Source organism: Tetrao urogallus, assembly GCF_951394365.1.
Source record: "Tetrao urogallus genome assembly, chromosome: 24".
Lineage (NCBI taxonomy): Eukaryota > Metazoa > Chordata > Aves > Galliformes > Phasianidae > Tetrao > Tetrao urogallus.
Window position 1 is genome coordinate 3,595,393 of NC_136837.1, and position 18,420 is coordinate 3,613,812.

The 18,420-nt window shown below is 48.9% G+C and overlaps 1 protein-coding gene across 1 annotated transcript in view; it reads right to left on the reverse strand.

The window, feature by feature from the left end:
* The window catches only part of NFASC (neurofascin), a gene marked incomplete at both ends in the record, with an annotated part of 43,274 nt that overhangs the window by 14,166 nt on the left and 10,688 nt on the right, over nt 1-18,420 (reverse strand). Inside the window, 16 exon segments of the mRNA XM_079546304.1 lie at nt 5,265-5,273; nt 5,276-5,299; nt 7,249-7,422; nt 7,919-8,041; nt 9,584-9,788; nt 10,870-10,985; nt 12,186-12,408; nt 13,076-13,146; nt 14,087-14,284; nt 14,385-14,486; nt 15,229-15,264; nt 16,061-16,185; nt 16,827-16,974; nt 17,332-17,498; nt 17,595-17,706; nt 18,183-18,326. Of these exon segments, the coding sequence (XP_079402430.1) occupies nt 5,265-5,273; nt 5,276-5,299; nt 7,249-7,422; nt 7,919-8,041; nt 9,584-9,788; nt 10,870-10,985; nt 12,186-12,408; nt 13,076-13,146; nt 14,087-14,284; nt 14,385-14,486; nt 15,229-15,264; nt 16,061-16,185; nt 16,827-16,974; nt 17,332-17,498; nt 17,595-17,706; nt 18,183-18,326 (1,977 nt within the window).

The following is an 18,420-nucleotide window of genomic DNA, read 5'->3' on the forward strand; positions in this document are numbered from 1 at the left end:
CCTGCAGGATGGTGATGAAGCAGCCTTAGCATTAATGTGGGTGTAGCTCTTCAGGGTGCTGCTTTGCCATCAAACTGCTCCTCAAAATTTACAGTTAATGTAGGATGTGCCTTAAGCTTTCCAAATGAGAAGTCAGTACAATTTTGCCTCTCTAACTTGCCCCCATTTGCCCCACGCACATCTCACTTCTGCTGTGAGCAATAAGGTCAATGTGCGCATTATGTCTGCACCCCTCTGTGTGCTTGCAAAACTTCCTAAATGCCACCAAAGGAAGGTGCATGGGTTGGGCTAGCTGAGGAGGCAATAGGACATCTTTCTAGCTTTATATTGGGTCAGAGCTGTGATCCTCAGTGGCCATGAATGGGACCAGAGCCCTCAGCTGGAGCAGGGGGCTGCAGCTGGCTTTGCTAATGGGAACACAGAGGGAATTTCCAGAGGGGATGGCAGTACCACTGGCTAACATCTGATGGAAGGGGACATTGGCAACCATTGCTGAATGCTCTCAGGTATGAGTGAGCATTGCTCTGTAAAGGCGATTTCTGCTGCCTGAAAACCTGCCAGCAGAAAACGCAGCCGAGGAGCTGCTTAAACTGCCTGGAGTAAAGGAAATCCCGTGGTGTTTGCATTAAGTTGTATTTACTTACTCTTACTACAGATCAAGGGATTACAAATCCCCATCAGGCAAATGAAAATGGCTGTTACAAATATCACCCACTAATAAGAATAGCGTGAGGAATGTGCTTTAAAAACCATCCGAGATCAAAGCCAGGGTTGCTTTTTCACCAGCTCAGTCCCAGGTTGGCTTGTATGGAAGCAGACCTCCCTTCAAGCCCACAAGCACAGCAGGAAAGTTCTGAGAGAATGCAGCTAAGATCCTAAGAGACCCCAACCTCTAAAATCCCAGCGGTCCCAAGGCTCATTGTGGCCACCTCCCTACTGCATGCTGCAGTCAAACCCCATTAGCAGCACACACCATGACAGCAAACCCAATGCAACCCACGGCACCCCACGCAGGGACCGACGCAGCCTTGCACAAGCCTCATGCAGCAATGCAGCACCGGGTGGGGCAGGAATGGAGCAACCACCCCCCCCCAAAAACACTCCAGCATTGTGGAACACATCCCAACCCAGACAGATGGCAGTGATAGCGATGGGAGCCAGGCTGGAACGTTGCACAACTTGGTTCTCGTGGGCGCACGGGGCATAGCAAAACCCCAACAATCTCAGTTGTGACAGCAGGATTGCTGTTCTGCACTGCTTTATCTCAGCTCATTGGCAAGCTTTGCTTTGCTGTGTCCTGAGGCTGTAGGTTACAAATAGGGCGAGAGGTATGACCATTTTTTGGAAGGTGAAGCCATCGGCGTGGTTACCGCTAATGCAATTTTGCTGCAACTCCTCTGTAGGATTACAACGTCCAGAGTCAACCTGAGCAGTGGAAGCTAGCTATCAGCTAATGCAACCTCACCACTTCCTCTGCGAATCCCTGATTCACAGCGAAGGAAAAGACAACACAACAGAGCCCCAAGCAATTTGCTGTAAGGCTGCTCCAACGCCCAGCTCCCAGCCCACGTTGATCCATCACGCCGCACCTGAGCGCTCTGCGTGCGTCACCCAGCACCGCTGCAATGGCTCTAGCAGCAGGTTAAGTCCTTGTTAAAGCAGGAGGTCAACGAGGGGAGCACATGTGGGCAGCACCGGGCAGGAGGAGGGAAGCGGGGCTCCTGCTGGGCTGAGGGATTTGGTCCTCTCTGCTTCGGGATTCACAGCTGCAGCCTCATTTGTGTTTGAATACGAAATGTATGCGGAGGAAAAGCTCAGCTGGTAGATTTGGGGGAGAGAAGATAAGGGGCATTTGCTAGCCTTTGAAATCCATCCCCTAATGAGAGCTGAGTTCAGGTTGGGGGGAGGTAAAGACGGCTTTGACAGAAGATCAGAGCTCCCCGCTGCCCCCAAAGAAAGGAGATCCCCTCCACAGCCCCGTGCTGCAACCTGGGCTCTGCTCATCATGGCTGACAGCTCCGGATCTGCTCAAACCAACTGCTTGCTTTTGCCAGATGATGCCCATCTAGAAATTGTGCGCATCCTTCCAAAAATGCAGGGGTAACATTTATGGCTTACAGCATTTCTGAGCTTGGCAGAGTAGCTGCACTTCTCTTTTTGCACTCCCTGCTTGCAGGAGGTGCTGCCGAGAACGGGCAGCCACGTTCTTAATGCAGGGTAGAGAGCACCCTGAAAGATGGTGCGTGGAGGGGAGCAGGCTTTGATATAGCCCCAATTCATCCAGAAAAGCCCAAGTGAAAGCCAGCATATGGCTGCCTACATGGATGAGCTCCTCTTCCTGGAAATACATGTGAGTTAGCTCATAAATCGGCCCCATCTTTGCCACGCACTGATTGCTTTTTCTGTCTACAAGATGCATTAGCATTCCTGGTAATGGAGACCAAGGGGCACGGTGGGGAGGAGACGCTGCTATAATGGACAAGGGATGCAGCAGTCTGGCTGTAGCAATTAAAAGGGTAAGTGATGGGTGCAGCAGGAGGGCTGCCAATAGGTTTGCTCTCTTAGCAGCAGTGCAGCTCGTATGGTTGGGAATGGATAGTCATCAAAACTGGGGATGCTCGGATTGGGCAGTGCTGCAAGGAAGAAACATAGAAGCAAAAAAAGGGGGAATTTAAGGCGTGGGAGAGGGGCTTGAACCCTGCTCCAAGCAGCGTGGGGGCTGGGTGAGCAGTTGGCAAGACTTTGTAAAATACTAAAATAATAATAATAATAGCCCAGCCATACTGCTCTTTAATTATTTAAAGGTGCTTTTAATGTGTTGTTAGGCTGCGGTAACAGCTTTCCCTTGGGTGTGTCTACAAAATAATTAGGCTTGGAGAAATTTGATGAATTTTTCATGAATTTAGATGATTAGCCAAATACGTTTGCAGACTTCTCTCCCTCTCCCAGTTTGTAGCAACAGAAGGAGATTGTTAAGTCGTTATCAAAAAGAGGGAAAAAAAAAAACCACAACAAAAAAGCTCCAAATCTGACAGCTCTAAGAAATTCGAGAGCAGAAAGAAGCAATTGAATGCCCTCTAAAAGAGAAGGGTCAGCAGTTTTCTGTATTTCTATTGCTGTCCCTTTCCAAAATGAACAATCGGGGCTTTCTCCTCTGCTTCGTCGTTATGGAGCAACGAGAAGGGAACAAACAAATCAATGTGTTGGGTTTTCCCCCCCCCAAAAAAAAACGTCTAAGGCCAATACTCTTACGGTCCCTGATGAAGGGATGGACACTGGGAATTATTATGGGATGCGCCTTTTGGTGGTGTCATTCATAGCATAAATGAGAGCCCTTTGTGTGCCACCCTTTCCCCACGTTACCTCACCCGCTGTGGCTCAGGAAACCCAAAGCCTTTCTAAGGTAAAGCCTCTGCCCTTCACTTTGGCTCCATCAACTCGGCCCACTTTCTCACGGGCCTGCAGAGCAGCAATGACCCCATGAGAGAGGGGAAAAAAAAAAAAGGCGGCCATTTTTAGAGCCAACAGCCCACGGCGAAGAGCATCATAGCACACTTTTGGGCAACCTTCCCCAAGAATCCACCAAATCCACCAAATCCACCCTGCAGAGAGGAATCATTTGAGAAAGGTCAAGCAGTATTCACCAGAGGGCTGTACTTTTTGGGAAGGGGAGCAGCAACCCCGCTACCAACACCAATAAAGGGCACAGCTGGTCCTGCAGCACCGGGATGCGCCCTAACAAGGAATGATGCTTGGCTCAGTATCAAGATGAGGATTTGCTCCTAATAGTGCTACACCTTCCCCTGCCCTCATCCCTCTCGGAGAATTACATTGCAGAGTGCTGCCCAGTGAGCACCTGTGCTTCGGTTATGGCTTTTCAGCCTTCTTCCAGTGCTCACCTATCTCTCCTCTGTGCCATTTCTCCTATCAGGAAGTAAAAATAGAGGAACGCCCCCTATTCCAGCAGTATTTAATGATCTTATCCTTTGGATAGCAACGAGTTCACCTGGCTGCCAGTAGTCCAAGAGTTATTTCTGCATTGACATGATGCTGGAAGGATAAAGAGATTGCATTGTGCTTTTGGAGTTGAGCAATATCTACCGAAAGCAGGAAAGTTCTTTTGGAAGAAAAGCTGGATTCTTGTGGCTGAGCTGACCTGACTGCAGCAGGAGCTCTGCTCCTCTGAGCCAAGAGGTTGTGCCACTTTTCAGCTTCCCACCAGCCAAGGCAGACCAATCTGTTAGCCCCTAATGTATACGGATATATGTATATTTAAGGAAAATACAGTTGGAAAAGGATTGGCAACTATTCAGAAGGGAAAAAGTGCAAAATAATACTGAGGAGAGACATCGCTCCAACAAAAAGAAAGGAAGAGGAGGAGGAAGAGAAACGCCTACGAGGTGGGGAAGCAAAACCTAAGGGTGCACAGAGCAGTTCCTGCACTTGCATCACTTTGGCAGTGTTTGCTACAAAGCTGTTCCTCACTGAAAGCCCCATGGGCTCAGGGCTGCACCCAGCAAAGGCAAAGCACGACCTCATACAGCACCCTCGTGCAGGGCAGCCCCAAAGCTTTTCTGCAGCACTGAGGGGTTGGTTGTATCCCCTAGCACTGCTCCTGCTTACAGGGCTGTATAACCCTGTGGAAATACAGCATTCGAGGAGGAGAAGTCTTGGCTGCAGCTTTATAAGAGGTAGGTGTCCTTCTCTGGGCAACAAGAAATTCTGGTAATGCTTTGCATTGCTGATGCTGGGTAGTTGGACACTGGATTAATTGGGGTTTGGGTTCTGTAGAAGCAGGCGTGTACCCCTTGCTGAGGAAAGGTTTCTCTGTGCTTCAATGCTGGTGTAAAACACGCAGTAGAGGGCAAAGCTAGCGATAGCCTCGCATGCAGACATGCACAGCTGTGGCACAAACATTGTCCTTTACCCTTTCAATGGTCACCAGGAGGCAAAAGAGCAGCACGTTTGGTTAACAGGGTGGGCACCGCCGGTGAAGGTTTCTCTGCATTTCTCAGAGCAGGGATGCTGAGGCTTGAAAAGAGAGAAGGCTGGTGCAGACCTGGGCTTTACAACCTCATCATTCGGGCTAGCTGGCTCCGAGATTTGCTTGGCTACCATTAATCTGCCTGCAGTGCTACCTGCTGTCCTTCCACGTGCCCAATTTAGACCCCGTGCTGCTTCGCCTCCCCATTGAAAGGGTTAATGGAGTGCATGCTTAATTGGCAGCGCACGCGAGCGGGTGAGCCTTGCCCCATGCCTGTTACCTCCTCCGCTGGTACAATACCTGGGGTTGGCGTGGCTTCAGAGGGCAGCGCCAAGGATAGAGAGGGGAATACGAGGACAGCGTAGAAGAGAAAGGAAGAGAAAACAAAGGAATAGATAAAACAGCCAGAACACACCAACAGGAGACTCGGATCACTGCACGCAGTCAACAGAGACATGAGAGAGAGGACATCAATGCGTTAGCTGCAACACATCGCCCTTCTGTGCAGCACAGACCCTTGGAGCCGGTGGCACACACACCAAGGCAGACATCCCAGAGGTGTTGGTTCAGCAAAGCTCTTCAGCAGGTGCTTATGTCTCGTCCCAGCAAGGACAGGTTTAGACAATGAATTTTGCCTTCATTTTTCTGGTGTCACTCTAAGGGCAGGGTTTATCCTCTGCTGTGAGTTGGAGCCTGCCACACAGACCTCCAGAAAGCTGTATTTCGTTTGGATTTCTCAGGTGAATGAGTCTGGCAAGCAGGAAGTAACCCCTGACTGTCAATGGGTTTATCTTTCTTATACTTCTTTTATTCCAGATTCCCCTTTCACACTGCTGCACGACAGCACCACAACACCCAGCTCACTTAGAGCTGCTAATTGCACACACACATCTGCCATTACCAGGACGTGCCTACGTTGAACTCTACCTCAGGGTTTCACGTTCTGAAATCAACCCGTGCTTCATTTCTGTAACTTTGCTTGAGGATCTGACCCTCCCCAATGCCTGATGACAGTGCTCCATCCTTCCTCCATGCTGCAGGGGCTGCAGCCCTCAGCACTTACCTTGGCATCCTGGCATAGTCTGCACCCACTGCTCTCTGATACAAATCAGTTAAGCAATATCCCATCACCATTCAAGCATTTTTAAGCAATGCTGTCCTTACAGTCACTGTTGCCACCATGTAGAAACAAATCCAGTCCAGCAAATGCTTAAGATACAATCTGGACCACTATCAGCACCAATGACTTCGATCCAATCCCTATGCTCTAAGCTGTTTTTTCAGCAAATCTTCTCTTTTAAGCTTCACCTTCCCCCCTTCTCATATTTGCCAATGTGCAACTTTGCTGATTTTTCCTTTAGCATATGCAGCCCCATCTCCGATCCTATCGCATCAATTAGTGATGCTGGAGCCCACTGAAGAGTGTCAGGAAGCATTTCATTTCCTCTGGGTCGTCAGTAGGAATTGCTTTTCCTACTCAGAGCCATTAGTTGGGGAGGAGGAGATGGAGGAAAGGAGACAAAAACTCCATTAAATCTGAGGGCTAACTAAATCATAGGTCTTTTAGCAAATGCTGGAGAAAGGAAAGAGCCGGCTTTTGTCTCCCCAGTTCCCCCAGGGCTCCTGAACTTTCACTTAGTGTGATGAATGCCTCACAAGGGGCGTTTTATCTCGTTAGGAGTCTGGGAGCTGTGGCTCTGCAGTGGGGGTGAGGTCAGCGGCTGGCTGCAGAGTGGCAAGGCAGGGGCACTGATGTGCACCTCCTTCCAGCGGTGCAGAAATCATCAGCCCTGAATTTGGCTCTTATAGAGGCAGCTGAGATTGCGCCTGGCTGCATCACTGAGCTCTGAAGAATCATAGACTCACTGAGGTTGGGAAAGACCTCTCGGATCACCAAATCCAAGCCCAACTCACCGCCACCATGCCCACCTAACCACGTCTCTCAGTGCCACATCTCCACGGTTCTTGAACACCTCCAGGGACAGCGACCCCACCACCTCCCTGAGCAGCTGTGCCAATGTATCACCACTCCTCCTTGAGAAGAAACTGTTCCTAATATCCAAACCTGAAGAGACATATTTAAGGTAATCAAGCAAGAGCACACAGGACTGCCTGCCCATTGCTGCAGTAGGTAGCAGACATACACCAGTTATCTGACACTGGTTGCTTTGGGCTGAGGATCATTGGATCCTCTGACCTGCACTTCTTGGCCAACGTTTGTATCATCGCCTGCAACCCAGTGCCAGGAGCTGCCCTGCACTCACCTTCATTCAGCAGTGCTGGTGACTCTTCCACTATGACTTCTCCATCTCCCACCTGTGTCCGAGCACGCAGGAAGAATCGATAGCGCGAGATGGGGTCTGTCCTCTGCACGGTGAACCTTGTCTGGTTGGGAGAGAAGTTCTCTACCAGGGTTCTGCCCGTTTTGGATCCGTTAACTGGGGAGGAAAGGCAGGTGGTGGTGGCTTCAGCTTGGGTTCTGCAGCGTGTTACCTGTCCCCAAGGGCAGGACCTGCAGCTGGGGGCAGATATGCCTTGTCTGGGAACATGCTGCTGGGGACATTCAGGGTTGTGGAGGTGGGTAAGGAAAAGCTTAGCACAAAGTGTCAAGCATTCAGATAAAACCTGGGGCTCCCCAGAAGTCACACTGGGCCACACACTGTGCAGCATCACGTACTGCAGGAGCCTGAGGTCAATCTGATTTCCCTCGAGGGGCTGAGGATGGAGAACTACTGAGGATCCACAGCCCTCTGTGGTCAACTGTGAGCTGCAGGTGCCCAGCAGCACTCCAGGACTCAGTACCATCAGCTGATGTTAGAAGCATCCCACTCCCTATAGATTGCTTTTGGTGTTAGGCAAGGAGGCAGCTCAGCAGCAAGGAAAATACTGAATGACTTAGCTATTGTCACTAAGAAGATAAGATGTGGAACGTACAGGCTTGGTATCTAAGGTTGTATCCTGTGAGGACTCCATTGGGGTGTTCTGGGTGATCCCACTCCAAATTGATGCTTTCCAGATTTGGCTGTCGGATTCTTAAGTACCTGGGGGAGCTGGGCACTTGGGAGGAGGACGGGAGCAGGAAGAAAAGGGAAAGAAGAAAAAACATACAAGATAACATACCTCACAATACTGTACACATCGCAGGCTGCCTGATAAAACTCAAGACATTCAACCACATACAAACACACTCTAAAGGTCAGATACTGACAGAACAACAATCTAGGCCAGGAATCATGCTCCAGCCCTGTGTTACCAGCAGCAGAGCAGCTCAGCATGCACCATGCCCTCACACTGGGGACTGCTGTCTCCCATCACCACGCTCGGCCAGGCACCCACAACGGATGCTGCAGCCACGCAGGGAGCACTTTTGCAGTTGTGTCCCTTTTCTGTATGTTGTTTGCATATTTTACTGCTGCTGGAGTCTTGTTACTGCCCCTGCTCTCACCCAGCCCGATGCTTATGCCTCATCTATTTATCTGCTGGCATGATAGAAAAAGCAGAGCGACTTCTTCCTGCAGAGCATCTTTGTGTTATTAACGTCTGGGGAGCTGTAACGGGGATCCGGTGCAGGTATACAGCAGTCCTTACCCTGAGGAATGTCTGCTTTTATGGCTGCTTATTCAAAGCTAGTAAAGGAAGGAAAGCATTATGACCTATGGAATTTAATTATTCTCCTGGTTTATTCCTAATCGCTGTGCCTTTAAGTGGGGAAAGAGCTTGGTTCACTGATCGGAGAGATTAATGACATTTTTTTTTTTCCTCTTAAATGGAAGTTTGGCAGAATATCCATCTCCCAAGCATCAATATATAGCCAATAAAATAGCTTAGTGGAACAGGAAGAAGAAAATCAATAGTTTACATATGCCAAGAGCATTATCCCAATGTGACAGGCCTCCAGCCCCTAGGTGAGCGCTAAATCAAGGCACACCCCACCAAGCTGCTGTCCTGGAACAGAACTTCTCCTTTTTAAACAAGCTGAACTGAAGCTGGTGAGTGAAAAACATCAGAAAATGGTGACAGCATCCAAGGAAAGGGTGCAGGAGAAAGAGAGAGTGCTCTCGTGCAGCAGGAAGAAGAAGAGCCCATCGTATTTTGTGTTATTTGAGACAGGGTTTGCTTCCAGCCTCCTCTGTTTCTTTCCCCTGCAATTCTGTAACACACTGTGCCAAAAACATCTGTGCTAAAGAAAGATTCATGGGCAGCCGCTGAAAGCGCCGCTCCGACAAAAAGTTATCGGCGCCTCTATAAATAGCTCCCGTGACAAGGAGAAAATTAAAATCTCCCATTCCTCCTTGACACGAGCTCCTTACAGAGCAGAACGAGGCGCTCCCAGCTGAGCAGCCCAATCGGAGATTGGTGACATTCGTTCAGTCCTGAGGTCTTGCAGGGATTTGACTGAGCGGCGCCGCAGCGCGGGGAGGGCGGGCGATGCGTGGAGGTCAGGCAGCAAACCAAGGGCACGGCTGTGCCTTGCTCAGCCCGAGCAATGCCTCTTTATGTGCTGTTGGCCAAATCACAGCTCTGCTGCAGAGCTGTGCTCGTCCTGGTTGGCTCTGCAGAGCCTGAGCTGCCCGAAATTGCAGCTCGGCAGGCACGTACCTCCTTCAGGTGTGGGGAACTCCTTGACTTCGCTGCGGGGCCCATCGCCTCTCCCGTTGGTTACAACCATCTCAAGCTTGTAGTTGCTGTAAGGGAACAGCCGGGACACTATGCCCCGGTTTCGGTCTCCAGGAAAACTCACATACTGTCTTTTTTTGGAGACCCACAGGTTCTTCAGCAAACTACTGTCTCTCCAGAAATAGGCCTTCAAGAAACACGCATGGCATGAAGCTTTTCCCATTTGAAATGCAATTGGTTTTCATGAACAAAGCGCAGCTGAACTTTGCTTTCGCAAAGAGCAAAGCGGAGCTCTTCACCTCCCAGCAAGGCAGGTGGGGAAGCACTGGGTTAGGATTAAGGTTAGGCTGCAAAGAGCTGCTTCTGGCTCCAGCTCTCATTGCTGAGCGCTGAGCTCTCCCTTCCTGCCCAGATTAGTGTTAGGCAAGGCGTGGACACGTCCAACCACAATGAGAAATCAGAACTTGGAGAGTCTGTGAATCAGAGCCCCGACAGCAAATCTTATTTCATGCAGAAATAAGATTCATTTGGAAAACAGACCAGAAGAACAGAGCAGAGGGAGAAGAAATGAAAGCAGCAACCAGGGAGCTCTCCTTACACTTGGTGACTGATTGGAATTGAAGTGTTATAGCTGTCTGCAGCACAGATGCTTTTGGTATCAAGAGTCTTTAACTCTGCTCAGAGGGGCTCTGTTCAGACTTCGTTTGCTTTGAATAGGGTTTATCTTCTACACATAAACACAGGTATTTTACTGTAGCAGTAAATCTTCAACATTAGATGTTAAAAAAAAAAACAACAACAAAAAACAGGATCTATGCTGCCTCTAGTTGCCAGTTAGTATCAAGTACTGGGTTTAGGTTTTGCATGGTTGGTGTCTGTTAAAAGACAATGGTGGTACTTTGGGGATGACACAAAATTGAGCCTGTTTGTACCTATCTGAAGAAGTATGAAGCAGCTCTAGGGCCAGGAGCTGCCTTAGAATCGGTCCCTTGGTGCCTAAAGGCAGTCCCTGTGTCACCCCAGGTCTCAGGGAGCCAAGGCAGATTTACCCACTGCCCAGACGTGGGGAAGGGCAGCCAAAGGCTTCACTCCTGGTGCTGATCCAGAGCAGAGCTCAGCCTGTGGGATGCACCACAGCACAGGGGCAGGGTGGCTAGAGCAGTTTTCTGTCATCCCCATTGCAGGTGGCTCCATCAACGGGGCCAGCTCAGCTAGTGAGAAGGTTAGCCATATTAATAGACAGTGAGAAGAGATTTGCTTTGGCTCACTCTGTACTCCTTAAGCTGTCCCTGGATGGTGTCCAGGTGCACGCGGGTCCATGTCAGAGCAATGGCAGTGCTGTTTAGAACTCTTATCCTAACATCCGTAGGTGCAGCCTTGGGATCTGGGTGTTTGGGGACAAAGCAGAGCATATATCAGGCAACCAGCCCAGCCACGCTCCAGCTCTGCCATCTGCTGGTCCCCCGACCATCCTCAGGTTTTTCATGGGGAGAAATTGTGGCCGTTTCTCCCTCTTTCAATTCAGTTTTAGAGGAGCAACAATAGGCCAGTTCTGGACACCTTGGCTGTCCTCCTTTGGGTCAAGTAGACGCTATGGCTGCACCAATGTATGTAGTATTCCATTACTTACCTTCATGCTCCACATTTTTTATCTGATCATAAAATATCGTGAGTTGGAAGGGGCCCACAGTGCATGTATGCTTTTTAAGATGAGTATTTTTTTGCAGTGCTTCTACCTCTTGGTGGTCTCAAAGTCAGCCAGCAGGGATCCCTGCTGATTTGAGGCACTGAGAAGAAATGATTTATATTTCTTTTACAATGAAGTTGTTGGCAGCAAGCTGCATTATCCTCACAGGATCATAGAAGGGAGACCTGGATGCTACAGGCAGAAGGTGATACCAGCAGTCCAAAAAGAAGGGGAAAGAGAGCTGAAGAAGCTGGCTGCTCTTCTGCATGAGCAAGCGGAGAGTTTTAAAGGACAGAAGTTGAGCCAGCGGTGTGCTGCAAACAGCAGTCCAAGCCTGGGCATAATTGAGGCTGTGTCAGAGGCACAAGAACCCAGCCCAGGGTGACCCAGAGCCTTCTTGGCCACTCGGAAGACCCTTCATCCAAGATGAATCAAAGAAATCACAGGATGGCCTGGGTTGACCCCAAAGGCCATCTTGTTTCAACCCCCTTGTTGTGGGTAGGGTTGCCACCCACCAGACCAGGCTGCCCAGAGCCACAGCCAACCTGGCCTTGAACGCCTCCAGCGATGGGGATGAACTTGGTGCTCTGCAGATGGCAGGAGAAAGAAACGAAATGCTGGAATGCAGCCAGAGCTCATCCTGGTGAAATCTTAAGTCTTCCACACTGAATATTTTACAGAGCAAAAGGGAGAGGCTAAGTGGTTCAGGTCACGTAGGCATCTGCAGACAGAGCCCAGAGCACAACTCCGCTTCCTTCTCCCAGTGCCTGAAACTGCATTTTTGTGCCAAATGGAGCAATGCTATAAATACGACCCAGGGAACAGATGCCAACCCACTGACATTAGATGGACTCCAGCTCTGAAACACTTACGAGCTCTGTCAAAGAAAATACTCACAATCTTCCCCTGAATAGCCGATGTAGGTCTCAGGCTCTGGTGCTCTACCAAAGTCATTCTCTGCCTGCACTTTGATCTCGTAGGGGACGTAGATGGGTGTGTTCCAGACGACGTGCCGTGGCGCCTTCACTGTCTCGTTGTACCAACTCCCACGTGGGTCCCTCCGCCTCCATCGCACGATGTAACGCAGGTTGGGCCCATATGCCTGCGTTGCGTTCAGAGGCTGAATGGAGCAAAGCAGAGAAAGAAAGTTGAGAGAGAAAGACGGCTGGATTTCTCTGCTCTGGTGCTCCGAAAAGTTCTGTTCAGCAGCTGATTCATACTTCATATTCCATCAGTAAACCTCTAAGATCTACATTTTTTTCCCCAAAAAACACTTATCCTGGCATTCCAAACCCAAGGCAGAACCAAAAGCCATACTTGCATGGAGTTCGGGTAGTACGGTTAGGTTCTGGTTGGACTTGATGATCTTGAAGGGCCTTTCCAACCTGAGCAATTCTTATGATTCCATTCTATTCGTTTTCCAGCCCACGCTGTTTCCAGCCTACCAACAGCCTTTGGCTTATTGCAGGATGACACCTACTGGTCGACCAAGAAAACCAAGAGCTGCTCTGTCTGAGAGCCCTGCATGTCTTTGCTGAAGGGACCACACTCTGCAAGCATCCTGACTAACCTTCACCTGTGATCCAGCACCTTTCCTTTGTCTATTTCTAAATCACAAGCCTTCTTGTTGGCACTAACAATTAATAGTCGTATCTTCTGCCTTTTATCCTTTGTGATAATTTTTTTGTGTGATACATCACACACACTAGAGACCCTGAGATCTATCTTAGTATCAGGGACTGTAATGATAAGATTGGATTGCAGAGAACAGTCAAGGAAGAACTCACCGTCCAGGTTATCTCCATGTTGTTTTTTTGGGTCCCTGCTCCTTGAACTCCCGTTGGGTTAATTTCAGGTCCTGAAATTCACATGGGGAGAAAAAATAAATAAAGTGCTGGAAAAAATGACCCTTTCTGTGGTTAAAACCCATTTACAGCGCAGGTCAAAATTAGATCCAAAACAGAAGCTAATAGCCTGATTTTCCAGAAGTTTCAAGTTCCCATTCAGGTTAATGGAACACGAGACTTTCCAGCACTCTTGAAAACCAGGTCGCATATTTAGGATCCTTCACTTTTTCTTTTTTTCTTTCCTTTCTCTCTCCCAAAATCTTGTCCTACATCTTTAAAAGACACCCATTGTGAAGCAACCCCAGGAGCCAACTCTGACCCTTTAGAATCATCCACAGCAAGAAGAGCAATGTCAAAACCCAACACTAGATGCCAGCAGATATTGCATCTACAAAGGTCAAATGGAGACATGCAGCAAAACTGCTGAGCTTCCTGTGAGCTTCTCATATGACTTTTCCCAAGTATTGTCCAATGCACAAAGCTCCGGGCACACTCCAAAGACTGAGCCTTGGTTGTGGACTGCAGCACACTTTATTCTGGCATAAGCCTGGGCTCCTGCCTGGCTTTAGCAGCAGGCAATGAATTAGCAAATTTGGAACAAAATGTCTTTTGCTCGTGGCCACTTTACACTTGGAAGTCTGTTTTTCCAAGAGCTTCCTGTGGTCAGAAAGGATGAAAGATTTCTTTTAGAAAGCTTCTCTGTATGGTGTGACTAGCCTTCCTTCAACAGATTCTGCCAGAAGAGCCATTGAGTAACTCATGCCATTCGAGCCCTGCTGCTCCACAGGACCTCCCTCACAGCCTTGAGGTGCAATTTATGAAATCACCCCCCAGCACACACCTGCATGGACCAGCTCACCCCCTTCCTGTACCCAATGAGGGGAAAAACTCAGCCCAAAGCGATGGCAGCAATGGGATCCACCCCAAGGTGCTGCAATGACCGCTACTCACGTGCACCGCTGGTCTGGTATCGTTCTGAAGGCGTGCTGGGCAGGCTGCTGCCCACGTCGTTCACTGCAATCACCCGAAATTGGTAGTTGACGTAAGGAGAGAGGTTCAGGACGGCCGAGTTGACATTCCCAGGATACCTGGAGTGGTTGTGCCACGTGCCGGGCTGGAATCGGTCCTCCTCAAATTGGACGATGTAGTCTGAGGGGAGGATGGAGGAATCAGAGCCCACCATGAGGAGGTTTCCCCACACCCCACAGGAGAAGACCGAAGGATCCGTGGCTGTGGGGCCGGCACTGACCTGTGATGGGACTGTTGTTGTCATCTCCAGGAATCCACGTCAGCTTCACGCTCCTCTCAGCCAGGTCTGACAGCTCCAGGTCCCGTGGCCGGTCGGGTCGCTCTGATGGCCAAATAATGAGATAAATGAGGCTGAAACATCCCAGCAGCATCCAATCCCACCCCTTCTCCCGGCCTGGACCCACAGGAGGAGACGTGCTTTGCAGCGTGTCTCACATCCCTCTGCTCTCAGTGTGTTTTGTTATTAAATACAAACGTGCTCATGTATTAATTGTGCCTTGCCTCGTAACCTGAGCTGCCCTCTGGATGCACTGACATTATCTGGTGCTGGGAGCACGATGGTGGCTTAGCAGGATATATGATCTTACAGCACACTGCATGCAACCGTTCAGAAAGTAATTGCAAATAGAATGGGAAGGACACCAAACCTAAATGAAAATACATACTTGGTTATTGCGCTGCGGGCACAATTTCGCTGTCTTGTCACAACACACTGAGCCACCTCATGCACCAACAGTAACAGCAGCACCTTATTTTCATATAAAAGTCAAGGGATTCAACATGATTTATTTTCTCTACTCTCAGGGCTCATTTCCAGCTATGGATAGGGTGATTCTGGCACTCTAGAATTGTCACCAGTCTAGATGTCAAAAAACAAGATGTCACATTTCTACTCGTGGCCATCTGGATGGGTTCTTGAGGACAACTTGAGCTGGACATGGAAGCACCATCTCCCAGCGTGCTCAATCACTACACCTTGATTTTCTGTTGGCGTTATTGGCAAGGCAAAAAAAACCAAATCGACTCCCAAAAGAAAATAAACCAAATGAATTAGTGATGATTACCTTTAGGTAACTCTCTCAAACGGTTAGCAGGGATTGCTGCAAGGTAAGACATTGGATGTTAACAGTGTTAGTTGAGTCATTAGGCTTGGGTGGTGAAAGGAGAACCTGGTAAATATGAAGTCACACACAGTCACAGATCCCACCTGGGGACCAGAGAGAACACATCCTTCCCCCAGAGACCCTCAGCTCTGCACACCTTCTTTCACGTTTCTATTAGAAAGTTAATTAGCTATTAGGGGAAGAGGAAGGGAAATAAATTAAGCCCAGTCATACTATTAGGGGTATGGGATTTGTATTGCACTCCTGCTCTGGTATGGCAGTGTGGGTCTATGCCACCGTTGGGTTGGGGCACTGCCAGAAACAAAGTTCCTCCTCAAGAATGGAAGGGGTTGAAGGCAGGGACTGATAGACTTGGGAGGTTTTCAGAGTAGATCTGGCAGTGAATGGGTATGGAGGATGGGTTTCAAGTTGAAAAGGAGGGGAGATTGCAAGCAGTTCATTCACTCCCTGGTTGACAGCACCCTGAGATCCAGATAAGTTCACTTGCAAATGTGAGCTTCAACAGGCCACATTTGGGTATTTTTAGCTGTATGTAATAACTGCTTTTCTTTTTGTGTCAAAGGCAAGTTTCCTTCAACAGCATTGAGAGAGGCTGAGATCGGGCTTCACATCCTTGCCAAGTCCTGCAGCAACCCAATAATTGCTCTGCCAGCAACTGAGCATCATCTCTGCTTTAGAGGACAGCCCTGTGCCCACAAATCCACCTTTCGGTGTGAAATCAACCTCCTGCAGTGCAGATGAAGCACTGAGTGCACTGGGAGGACAGCTTTACCTAGCACGGTGAGGTAGGCTTTAGCTGAGTCCTTGTCCAGCTCCGTGCTGGCCACGCAGGTGTAATCACCCTGATCCTTCTCAGCCACGCCGTATATCGTCAGACCATCGTCTTCCTTCTTCATCCTTAAAGGAATGAAAGCAATAATCACACCACTGTTCCCAAGAGAATTAAGGAGCAGGATTGAAGACGAGCTGTTCTCTGATAAAATACACAAAAGAGTCCAAAGAGAAGAGGAGTACATCTCTGGCCTGAAGATTTTATCAATTGGGGATGCGCTCAGTTATTCTTGGAAACCTCATTTTCTAAAGAACCAGTGAATTTGCTCTGGTATTCATCTGGAAGAGTCACACTTTCGGGAAAGCAGGCTGCCATCTGACCAGCTCATGTCCTGTGATGACATCTCATTATTTCACAAGAAGTGATTCGGGATGTGGAAAGGAAATTACAGCTACACCACTGGCACAGATAAACATTAACTTTGGAGGAGCTTGTTATTAACCTGCCTGTTTTTATCAAGATGTCCTAAAACATCTGTAAATAAAGCCTAAGGTCGATGTCTTGATTTACTGGTAAGTCAATTTTAACTGCTAGGCAGCCTCAGTATTATCCTCAGCTAATAACATTACAAGTATCAAGAACAGCCGTCGTCGCCCAGATGGGAACTCAGTGTTTGTCCTTATTATCCCTGGTGTCTCCTGAAACACTTTGCAGTGGGGGAATAAAGATCCTGGTGAGAAGACAGATGGAAGCGTTCATCACAGACCTGTTCCCAATGTAGAGAGGAGCGTCGTCCTTCAGCCAGGTGACCGTCAGCTTCAATGTTGGGTCGTGCTTCACGCGGCAGTGCAGGCGAGGCATGGAGCCCCTCTTCACCACTTGATCTTCGGGGCCTCTCACAATCCTGGTGGGGTCTGCAAAGCACCCCAAAGGAAGTATCAGCACGTCAGCTTGGAACTCGATCAGAGCTTAAGAGTGGTGCCACTCGGTAGGACAAGCATGCATGACGGCTGCTCGCCTCTAACCACCTCTGATACAGATGCTTGCAAACAAACTACTTTAACAAACCACTAATTCATGCTGAAAAAATACCAACTTCTCTATTTCAGCAAAAAATTTGCTCAATGGGGGGGAAAAAAAGAGATTCTGAATATATTTTAGTGCCATCAGTTATTCCCCATGCATCTTTTTTTTGCAGTGCTCACAGCTCAAGCTGCGAGATTCAGCTGATCCAAGAGCATCTTTTGCTCTTGAGCTCATTGCATTCCTACCTTTGACTTCCAGGCGAACCTGGGCCTCCGCTTTGCCCAGGATGTTGGTGGCAACACAGGTGTAGATGCCCTGATCCTCCTTCCGAGCCATGCTCATCTCCAAGCTCCCGTTCTCATGTGCTTTGTAGTTCCCTCCATCCAGCGTGTTCCCCTGGCCGTTCTTAAACCTCACAGCCATACAAAGTACTGTTGTAAGGGAAGAAAGAGCAGGAAACCGCCTTCCCAGCCCCATGGGTGGGCAGGGGATGTGCTACACTCCTTACCATCGCAGGGTGGGGATGGGTGAGCCAAAGAAGGGGCAGTCCAGCCGGGTCCTGTTGTACTGGATGACTTTGATGAGCTGGTTGCGAGGGGCCAGTATCCGTGGTGGCACATCTGCAGAGCATCAAAGATGACAGCTATTGAATGAGTGGACTCGATGCTCTTAGTGGTCTTTTCCAGTCTTAACAAATCTATGACTCTACGGCTCTACACTGAGCTTTTCAAGACTTAATGGAGCTTTTCCATCCCCTTTCCAACCTCACTCCGTGAAACAGAGGCGCTCCAACAGTGCTGGCTGGTATATGGCTACCAACTTTTATCCTGAAGCCCCATTGCAGAGGCCACCTACCCATGTACATCATTCTCAGAGTAACTAACAGCACAGGGGATATAAGGATAACCTGCAAGGAAATTAGAATACAGCGCATTTATCTTCCACAAGAATGGAAGCATTAACCATCATTCTGTGTGGAATGCATTCTGCATTCCATGAGCTGACACGCTGCTGGATTCTAATGGTCACTTCTTTTGAGAGAGTTTCCTTCCTCATCCATGTGCATTAGGGCTCACCTGTCCACACAGGCACCTACCCAGGACACTGACAAAGGCATTGGCAAGGAGGTAGCCATGCTCGTTGGAAGCATTGCACTGGTACACAGCGCTGCTGCCGATCTGCGTGTCTCGAAACACGATGGTATCTCCAGCCACCTCTCTGCTTGGGTTGGGTGGAGAACCTTCAAAATAAGGAAGACAGAAAGGACACTTTTCATTAAATTTTAAATTAAAGCTCACAAGATGCTGCATTTTGTTACTCATCTTCACATCTTA